Source organism: Corvus brachyrhynchos, unplaced genomic scaffold (assembly GCF_000691975.1).
Source record: "Corvus brachyrhynchos isolate BGI_N302 unplaced genomic scaffold, ASM69197v1 scaffold70, whole genome shotgun sequence".
NCBI classification, from domain to species: domain Eukaryota; kingdom Metazoa; phylum Chordata; class Aves; order Passeriformes; family Corvidae; genus Corvus; species Corvus brachyrhynchos.
Genome location: NW_008236217.1, coordinates 670,821 through 681,455, shown reverse-complemented (window position 1 = coordinate 681,455; position 10,635 = coordinate 670,821). Strand labels below are relative to the sequence as shown.

Here is a 10,635-nt window from a genome sequence, read left to right as displayed (position 1 = left end):
TTCTGCTGGCCTCCCTTCCCTGAGGGAACAGCTTTGCCCTTGCTGCACATTGGCATTGAGCTACAACAGTTGAAGTTAGCAACAAGCATTAGAAGAAAAACAAAACATGATGCTAGAGCTTTTTAAAAGTTCCTCATTTTTAGGGACTGGAATGCTGAAGTTGTGCAAACTTTGAAGTGCAAACTGCCACATCTACACCACTGACATGGATTTGCTGAAGCTTCCCCTCGTTTAGTGCTACCTACTCCCAGATACGATACCTGAGTTACTCAGTCTAAAAACTCAGTCCACAGTAATATTGTTTCTCTCTTTCTGCTACAGACTGCTCAGAAGTTCACACATCAACACTAGAAGATCTGCTGAGGTGTATTTTCCTTGACATCTTTGTCATTGCTCATTGATTTGCATGCAATTAGCTGACTAGTGTTTAGTAAATTAATAACCATCATAATGCATGAAGAGGAACATTTTGTAGATCTGTGCATACAGTCCAGTTCCATGTGCAGTCCCCAGCACAGATCACCCTCAATCTCCTGCTGTAACTCCAAATGCCACCCTTTAGATCCCAGTAGTTCTCTCCTTGCAAAGCACCCTGTCACCCAGAAACCCAGTACCACGGCATTTTTGAGCATAAGGATAAATTCTACCCCCTTTAAATTTTGTCCTTGTCCTACATTTTCACTAAGGTAGGAGTCTGAAGTATGGGATAACTGAATTATGCTTACTTGACAAAGCTAAACAAGAATTTACAACCAGCAAAAAGATTGCATTGAAACAGAGAAAGCTCTGTGTTCTTTAAGCACTCTCATGTATTTGTTTTGAAGGATCCTACTGTCTCCAGAATACAAAAGGCCCAACAGCAGTTTTTCCCCTATGATTCTGCATCGTTGAAGAGAAGTACCATCACTAGACATGAGAGTTAGCTAAAACCCAGAACTCAACAGGAAAACATATTTGAGACACCACATTTCACTTCCTTCTGCAGGCATGACATTCTTTTTTATAGAAAATAAAAACCAACCATTTTTATTGACTGTACTGTAGATATCTGTACAGAGTGTAAACTTTAATATTTCACCAGATATGTGAATACTTCTGGAGAAAGAGTTATCAAGCACCTTCCTTTCAACAAATTTTTGATATTTACAGTAAGACATACCTGATTAAGTGTATGAATAGAATGAATTAAAAGTTATAAAAAGTTATACAAAAAGATCTTTAAAATGTTTATATGTTTTGTTATTTTATGATAAATATACAATTAAAGAGGAGGATGTCACACAGTTAAGACTCAGAACTGGCTCTGTTTTAAACTGTCACTGTTGTGTCTGAAAAGGGAGTGAGGAAATGGGGATGTAGCTTACTGCTCTGATCATGACACAGTGAAATGTGCTTTGGCAGGAGCCTCACAAGCCCTGTTTTCTCTGCTACAGGTTGGTTTGCAGGCAAGCTTCTTTCCCAACACACAGTGGGGAAATCAAACTTCACTCCCAGATTTGTACTGCTAATTTGACACATGAGTATGCGTTTAGATTTTCCCTCTCCAAACTTACTGGTGATGATGAAAATATCAACTTTGCTTTGATTTTCTGAACACCTTTTTGCTGTTACTGAACACTGGCACATAAATGGGGCATCACTAGCTTTTATTCTTTTAAGCACCAAACCAGAGGTGAGCTTTCTGAAAATCAGATTTTTAACTGCCATGGTATCTTATGGTCTACAAAAAGGCATGGCATGTTTTGCTAAAGAAGAAGGGTTGCTAAGAGAGAGTTCAGTGACCACTTTGAGGCTTATAGAATCAAATGTAGAAATACTATTTTAAAACCTCTCAGAAAACAAATGTGACTGTCTATCTCTTTAAAACCACTTGTCTCCCAATGAATCAACATCCATTCCTTGATGAACTATCAGCAATTGTTCAAAATACCTAAATTTTTTTTAGTGAATTTTAAGGAACTACTCAGGAATCCACCTCAAACAGAAGAGAAAAAAATCTCTTAAAACCTAACAAAAGCTTCAAATATATCCACTAAGTAGTGTTGATTATCTATAACAAATTATGTGCTGTAGGAAAGGATCACATGAGCCAGGGTGAGAATGATAATCCTTACAACACATGGATAAAGTACTTCTGTAATACAAAAGTCAAAAGCTGAGATTAAGTTTTTGAAGTGAAAGGACTGGTAGTGAGAAGGATGTGGCTGGGCATTAAATATGTGTTATTATTGGGTATTCCCCCTCATCTGTTCATCCTTTGGACCCCCTGATTTTTTCAGGGGGCTAAGCACACCACTTCGGCAGATAACTGCAGAACTGCAGATAGCTGCATACTCCAAGGTACAACTCAGTATCAGGATTTGAGTAGTTCCACTCTCTTTACTCTGTTCTGTGTTTGTTACTACAGTTTTGCCAAGAGACACATCCTCCTTCGCCTGGGCAGATGCAACTAAGGCCTCCACATTTACCTTTAAAAGCAAAGAGATAATATTACAAGGAATAACATGAAGCTGGACCCAACCTGTCTTGCTTAACTGCTACAAAACAGCCTCTGCCTCTGTGTGTGTGTGTGTGTGTGTGTGTGTGTGTGTGTCTGCATATGTGCATTGTGGCTTGCTGTCAGCAGCATGGAGCACTTATCTTTAGGGCCTGATTGCACTGATAGGAGTGAGTTGTTTACAGCACATTTCCAAAAGGTGTCTGCTGCTCTAAAGCTTATTTTAATGTTCAGTTTCTTTCTATACAATCTACTCCAACCGTGTTGTCAGGGCAGCGGCAAGTACGGCCTCCTGGGGTAGCCAAGCAGAGGTGAGTACAACCACCATTATTCACTGTACAGTAGTTATGTCCTGGAAAAAAACAGAGATGCAAAACCTTAGAGAAAAATAAATGCAAACCCACAATAAAATCTGAAACAGACACATACAAGAGATGTTAAGATTTATGGCTACACTAGGGAAACAAGCCATAATGAGATTAGGAGTAAAAGAAAACTATGCTTTGGGGAGATAAGAGTCACCATATCCCTTGTGTCAACTTGACATTCACATCAAAGAAAGATTAAGATATCAGGACAGAATGAAAGAGGCAACATGAATCAACTGGGCTGTTCCTGAAATACCCTTTGTAAACTGGCCACATGGTCACAGATATTAGAATGAAGAGACAGTGAGTGAGTAAATAGAGAAGTGCAACATGTGGGGACAAAGTCCAAAATGCTACAGAACATCATCCTCAGATACCAACCATACAAAAACAGAGGAATGATCCATGAAAACAAAAAAAAATAAATCAGGTGGTTGGAGAAATGTTAACATTAAAGAGTAAAATGAAAGAGAAGTCAGTGCCAAAAGCAGGGGTTCAGAGAGGAAAGGCATCCACCCAGAAAACCACTTGAAATAGACATATGACAAGAAAGAAATGACACCAAGGTTCTGAATATTATAGGTATAAGCATCTACTCAGAGCACACAATGTTGTTTAATTTTACACTGCCTACCAAAATGGATATGTGAATCAACTAGTAATAACAACATAACTGATTTCTTAATTATGACATTTGTATGTATTTCCAAACTCTGAGACAAAACTTCCACTAAATTGGTTTTTATTACATATATTAAGTAATTTGAAGAGAAACTATCCTAAGGAGGTTTTTTAGTCCTAAAGTAAAAATAGCACAACTCCTATAATTCCAGCCATGTTGTAATAAAAAACAGAAAATGCTTCTCCTGTGATTTGCTAAGAACAACACAACTGCACAATGATACTGCTTCAAAAAACTGAATTGTATTTCAAGGGTATCAGCTTTCTCTCTCCTCTTTTCAATAACGTATCTGAAAAACTTAACATTCAGCAGAGCAGAATGGCCAGCTCAGTCCAGCCACTCTACCACCTGCTGTTTTCTGAACATTCCATTTTGAAAAACACTGGATCTCATTAAGGACATCTGGAAGACCGTAGTATTTCTGTAGTTTAAACTTAATAAGTGAATAAGGCCCTAGCCATAAATACAGCATTCCATTTAGAAGACGATATATTAGCATTTTTGACAGGTCAGATGCTCGTCCTAATCATACACGTGTCCTTTCACAAAGGACAGAAACGGTCCCTTCTCCCCCTCCAATTCTGGTTTCATGTGGCAACTACAACTGCTTTCATGAAAAAGAATTTAGGCAGCTTTTAATTTCTTACTAAACAGAAATCTAAGCACTAACCAGTTCTTCACTATCTACACCAGCTGGCAGCTTATAAATGGGAGGTGCTACAAAGTTCATTTGGACAGTAAGGTGTTACACAGTTGTAAAAACTTGAGAATCATCTGGATTACCTCCTGGGCACTGAGCAAAGGCTGTGGTGATTCCATAGAGTCGTGAGCGTTTGTGAGGCTGGAAGTTATCATCTTCTAACGAAATTGTGCGATCCACTGCTACAACAGCATCCCTGCCATATGCAGAAGAAAATATACAGAAGTGAGATGAAGGTGAAAGTACTGGAGAAAACGAAACAGCACAACAAAAAACTTCAAAAAAACCCAACAAAAAAACCAACCAACCAGTCAAAAAACCAAACAAAACCAAAAGCAGAGAAAATCTGAAGTTGCTTCTTTTTTACAATTAGGAAGAGATACCAGAAGTAAAATCCTCCAAGACATCACCTTTCCTGGGCAAACCTAGTATGTTACGACCTTCACTCTAGGAAGCTAAGAAATTTATCAGGGAGACACCTTAATAATTTTGAAGATACTTCCAGTGCAGGACAATGTCCCTGTACAGGAGGGATGCATGTGTTAGTAGTTTTGGCACATTTTTCACATTCTGCCCCTCTAACAAGTAATGTGGTATAGCTGACACTGCAGCTATTAAGCATAACAATTATGGACAATGATGTGTTTCAGGTGGAGCCTGATCTCCAGAAGGAATACAGCTAGTCATAAGCAATCCTTCCTTCCAAAGTATAAAAGGGCAGTCAAGTGACAGGCCTGTAGCACACTGTTCCCCAACCCTGTTCTAGAATACCACTTCCCACTTGCTAGTTTCTAACTTGGAAATCCTCACACACAGTAATAGCTACTCCTGCTGCAATTGCTAGAGGCATTTGGGTAAGAGTTTGCTGACAGAGCCCACGCAACCACTTACATCAAGGAACAATACGTATTTTAAAATGCAGGGACTGGGTTTTTTCCCTGAAGTTAAAGTAAACCTCAAAGTCTTGTTCGTATGGCAAGGTTTTAGAGAATTTGCAGTAAAGAAAGTCTCATCAAGATAGTGAACACTTTTTTTTCCCTCATTTTTGATTGAGCATTCATATAATATAGGACACAGAGAGCCAAGAATGATGAATGTCTGCTCTCTACAATACAGCAGCTGTAAGAGAAACAAGTTACTGCCCACTCCTTCCCCAAAAATGTTCAGTGCTAAAAGCATTTTCTTCAAGGACAAATCACTGTGCTAAAAAATGAAAACTCAGTTAACTGGCAGCACCAATAGGTCAACTCTACATATCCACTCCACCCTGCATCAGCTATTGCCAGGAAAGCAACAAAACAGGAATGTGTGAGAGGTCAGGCATGAGAAATGCAGTATATACTTTGGTTTCTACCAGGGGAAAAAAAAAAGAGTGAAGTACTCCACAATTTCTTTAGCAGATAATGTACCTTCTCCAGTCTGTATAGTATAAATTCTTCCCATAACTTGTAACACCAAAAGGATACTGAATCCCTTCAACAATCTTTCGTCGACCAAGCTGATTAGTGTTCATGCATTCCAGCCTCTTGGTACCTGGATGTAGTGAAACAATTAAGCCTTTGAATCAGAACAAGAGAGCTCTCATCAGGGATGAAAGACAAGCACAAGTATACAAGCATGAACAGGGTAGAAAGTCCTGGAAATCTTTCAGTGTGCTGTTTAATCAAAGCCTTCCTCCATGTCACATGTATGCATGTGCCAAAAATTGAATGGGTAAGTACTCCGGTGCTAGTGCTACTCAGCACACCACTGAAGTTAAAGAAACACAGATGTCCCATGCAACCATGGCCAGTGCTCACAAGCTGAGATTCCTGCTACAGATACCAGCATCCCCAGGTTGCTGCGGAAGCTGACAGAAGGCCTCCTCCATTCTGGAGGGACACTGCAGCCTTTAACTAGTTCCACCTCCCCTGGAGGGGATTTTTTCAAAGTTTGCTTGGTGAGCATGTTCCCAAAATGTTTGCTAGGTTGGGCCATGAAGGTGATGCTGCAGGAAGAACATCCAACTCATAAATGCAGATAGGGTGCAAAAAGGTCTGGCAAAACTACTGCAGGCTGGGAAGACTGCTAACAAATGTAAACACCTGTAGGTTTCTCCTAAGTAATGGGTTTCAGAATTAGACAAAAAAGGAGAAGATGCAAATGTGAGAACAAGAAAGGAAGAGAGTTAAAGTAACTAGGGATAGCAGAAGGAGATACATTTGAAAGCTGGAGAAATTGTTTTACAGTGAAAAAGGGAGCTTGACCATTTTAGTTTATCCAAAACTTGAAAGGTGACTTGAAGTGTAAAAGCATCTCCACAGGAAGACATCTCTGCGAGTCTATAGGGTGAAAGACAGCAAGATGCCAAAAAAGATAAAAGTTACGTGAGAATTAAAAGTACACTTCCCCTCCACCCACTGGTAAGACACTGTCACAAAACTAACAATGGGCTTGTGGCAGAACTTTCATCTCTTTATCTTTTGGGTGCATTGCTTTTTCAAGACTTGCTTCAGTCAAATATAAGCCAGATTTTGCCTCAGGCCTTAGAACGATAGTGCCAGGATAGCATTCTGTAAGGCAGGTTAGATAAATCTGTGGTTTTCCCCTAGTCTTAAATGAACAACTTCTACAAAGCCCTAAGCACTACCTAAAAAATAGCCACATACAAGACATGCAGACATAGATCTGTTGCATTCCTAGAAAGTTTTGTGATCAGAACTGAAATCCTTCAGCTTGCACACAGTCACATGTGAATAGCAATGAATAAATCATCGAAGCCAAAAGCTATGGTTGTGCATAATTTCAGGACTGGACATGCTTACACTACTACTGTTATGAAGAAACATTTTAGCCCCTCTTTACCTGCATCTACCCAGCACAGCATTGAGGAATAAGGATCAAATGTCAGTCCATTTGGTAACCCAAGATCATCTTTAACAAGAATTCTTCTGTTTGTGCCATCCATGTATGAAGTTTCAATTTTAGGAGCTTCTCTGTTCCAGTCGGTCCAGTACAAATTTCTTAGGAAGAAGAAAAAGGCAAGAGTTAAGACAGGAACTAATCTCAAAAGATTGTTGTAATTAAGAAAATGCTAAGAACACAAAAGTAACACACAGCCACTAAGTCATTTAAATAAATAAGAAGGGCCATATTACACTTCAATACAGAAGTCAAAAAAGTGTAGTAAAAATGTAACAAATATACTTCCATTTAAAACAATAGGAGCTAGCACAGACATGAGAAGAAATGCTTTCTCTGCATTGTTTAGCTTATGATCAGGATGCCAGCCAAAAAGACCTATATTGCAACAGTTCTGAGAGCCATTCAAAATGTACATCTACATTTTGAGTTCTGCATCTCCCCTCCCATCATGTCTGCTCAAGCTAAAGCAAGAGCATTTGGCATACATTTGAGATCCATTCAAAACAATATTTTTCTGTTTGGTGTACCAAATAAGCAACACACAATGGAATCAGAGTAGTTTATCCTCAGGGGAGATCCCCAGAGAGAGCCATTAACTCTCTGATGTTTTACTATTAATAGCCATTTTTTAGTGGTGGGTTTTTTTTTCCTTGGATGTACATTCTGTGCCTGAGAATTTGCATGGCCCCTCAATGGCACCTTTGTTGTTTACTCCTTAACATGCACACGATTTACTGTAAGATGGAAGTCCCTCAGAGGGGTTCTGCATGGAGCACAGGTCTCTCCTCAGTCTGTTAAATAATCAAATAAATAAAATCGAGCTTTGCACATATCTCTTGCCAACAAATCCATACCCTCTCACAGGATCCACGACAATTGCTCTGGGGTTCACCAAACCAGTGTCAAAAAGGATGCGACGCTGGCGCCCATCCAGCCTGGCCACTTCTATTCTATCCAGCTGCGAGTCAGTCCAGAAGATGTTGCGACCTAGGTGATCTACAGCTATCCCTTCAGGGCTTCCCAAGTCTGCAGGAGAACAGAGAAAAACATTCCTAGGCACTATATTTATTCCCAATACACTGTATCAACCTCATAAGGGTAACCTTTAACTAAGATAAGTTTTCTTCACTATTCTGGCTGAGGTTCAACAAAAGCTACTTTATACCACTTGGAAGAGGAACATGCATTTTACCTCAAAGTTTAAATACACAAAACTCTCACAAAGACATAGAATGAAAAGTTCCATACGGAACAAACTTGCCACACACAGAAACTCTACTCGAAGGGGCAGACATAGAAAGAGCTGATAACAGAGAAATGAACAGCAGATAGTGTCAGAATCTTATTCTACCCTCCTTAGAAGGCCATAAAATGGATTTTATAACCCTTAATATTTCTCCCTCTTTAGTACTGGCATACATGGCACCCCTCTGAAAACTGAATTTATGCTAAGTTTACCTGATGCAGCAATTAAACGAAATCAAACTCTAAACACTAGAGACAATGACATTAACTGATGACAATCTAGATCTAGTTCTTTGTTTTTGCAGAGCAATTCTTCTTGGAACACATCTTAGTACTGTATGCTCACAGTTTTTCTTGGACAGTTAGTTGTTCCAAAAGCAACAGGAAATAGCAGATAATGACCTTAGTGTTTCAGCATTAGTAATTTCTAACTTGGATGCAGGATGCAGAAAAAATTTATAAAGTCTAATTCAGCCACTATGAGAATCTGCTCTGTTTTTTTCAAGGTTCCATTGAAAAAGAGCAGGCAGGCCATGGAATGTAAGGAAGCCAAAGACAAGTAAAAAAAAAAAAAAAAAAATCAAATTCTGTTCAATTTCAGCTCCAAAAGAAAAGGAAAGAATTGTACATGGTCACTCCATGAAAGAGGTGAAGTGACCCTTTATACCAGCCAGTTGTTGAAAAAAAGCACCTTTCAAATGCTGATCCACACACTGATGGAATGTGGCCTGTCAGCCTTCTTTTAATTCTTAAGTTTATTCACTGACAGCCATTAAACAAACAGTATGTGACACAAGCAACCTTTCTGGAGAAAAGGCATTTGGCCCAGAACATCGGGTAGGACTCTCTAGAATTTGCTACTGTGATGTTGCTGTGAATAAGAGTTGCACAATAGTGTAAGCATCCTCTGCTCTTCCACTCAAGTGGATTACATTTACCAGTTAATCTCCACACATGACATTTTAGATTTATATTAATTGCTGAAGAGGTGGAAAGGAACAAACAAGATGTATCTCATTGTTTCTGACTCACAGCTCATGCCCAGAGGAGAGGGGCGGTGGCCAAGAAAGTAAATGTTAATCAGGCATTTCTTTACTCCTCCTGAGGGCTCTTGGGCCCACTTTGACTCAGTTATACTGACTTCACATTACCAGCTTTATTTCTCTAAGTGCCTCTGTAGAGCTAAACCTGTTGTCTGCAAGAAACCACCTCACATATACTTGAGATCTTCAAGTGTTTCTACTCTTGCTGATGGCAGAGTCTGCTGAGGGTGGCCTCATTTTGAGATGGTGGTGGCAACAGTCCCCAGTCTCTGGCATCAGAAGATTACTGACTAAATGGTAATGGAGGAGCTCCCAGACTCTTTTAGGAAACAGAAGACAGTAGCAGGCAAAAGATTGGCTGACACTGATTCCCAGGAGCCCCTGCTCCCTGACCAGTTTCCTTGTTTCAATTACCTTATGTCCGCTATGTTAGGAGATTTATAGAAGTCTAAAGCAAATGTCCCTTCTGTGTGGTTGATAATGAGCCAGAAAACACTGTTCCACATGGAGGGAGGGGTAAGGGAATGTTTAAAGGCTTCATTAATCACCCATCTTTCCAGAGGCACAAATATGTTTCTGCTGTATTGTCATCAGGCCCGATACAGTCACAGGCTCTGTCCCTGAGGGCAGATTTGTACAGCCATGCACAGCTGATAGGACTTTAAGCAAGTACAACAGAGGAAAGCTCTCCTTCCTAACCTGCTGCCACAGCTGCAGAGCCAAGAAAGCCTCCACAGCCTATACAGCTGCAGGGATAAAGGAGAACTGGATGGGACTCCATAACTAAACAGCGTTTCTGCAATGCAGCACAACTTGGATCACAAGAGCTTTAAAAAAACTCAACCAAAAATGCAGTACATTCCACAAAAATACACATGAACTGAAGAAAGCAGCTGGAGCTCACAGGAGGAAGAAGGCAAAGATCAAAACAAAACATGAGTCTTCTGATGGGGAGATATTTTCCTATTTCATGAAATTTTAAAGTTTCAATTTTGGCATGCCTAGCAGATATCCATTTGAATGCTGAATATTCAATATTATTTTGGTCTGAATCCTTATTGAAATGCTCATTAACCTACAAAAAATGAAGTGCAACATCTCTCCCAGTCTCTTCAGGAAAAGCATACACATCCTATGCAAACAACAGAACAGAATTCATGAGATATCTTCATATATACAATGTTTTTCATAGCAGA

The 10,635-nt window shown here is 39.6% G+C and overlaps 1 protein-coding gene across 1 annotated transcript in view; it reads right to left on the bottom strand.

Annotated features, from left to right (window-relative positions):
- Positions 1-967: 967 nt before the first annotated feature.
- Positions 968-10,635, bottom strand: part of NID1 (nidogen 1) — a gene marked incomplete at its 5' end in the record, with an annotated part of 60,188 nt that continues 50,520 nt past the window's right edge. The window contains 5 exon segments of the mRNA XM_017745190.1: positions 968-2,849; positions 4,331-4,443; positions 5,657-5,780; positions 7,092-7,249; positions 8,006-8,177. Of these exon segments, the coding sequence (XP_017600679.1) occupies positions 2,728-2,849; positions 4,331-4,443; positions 5,657-5,780; positions 7,092-7,249; positions 8,006-8,177 (689 nt within the window).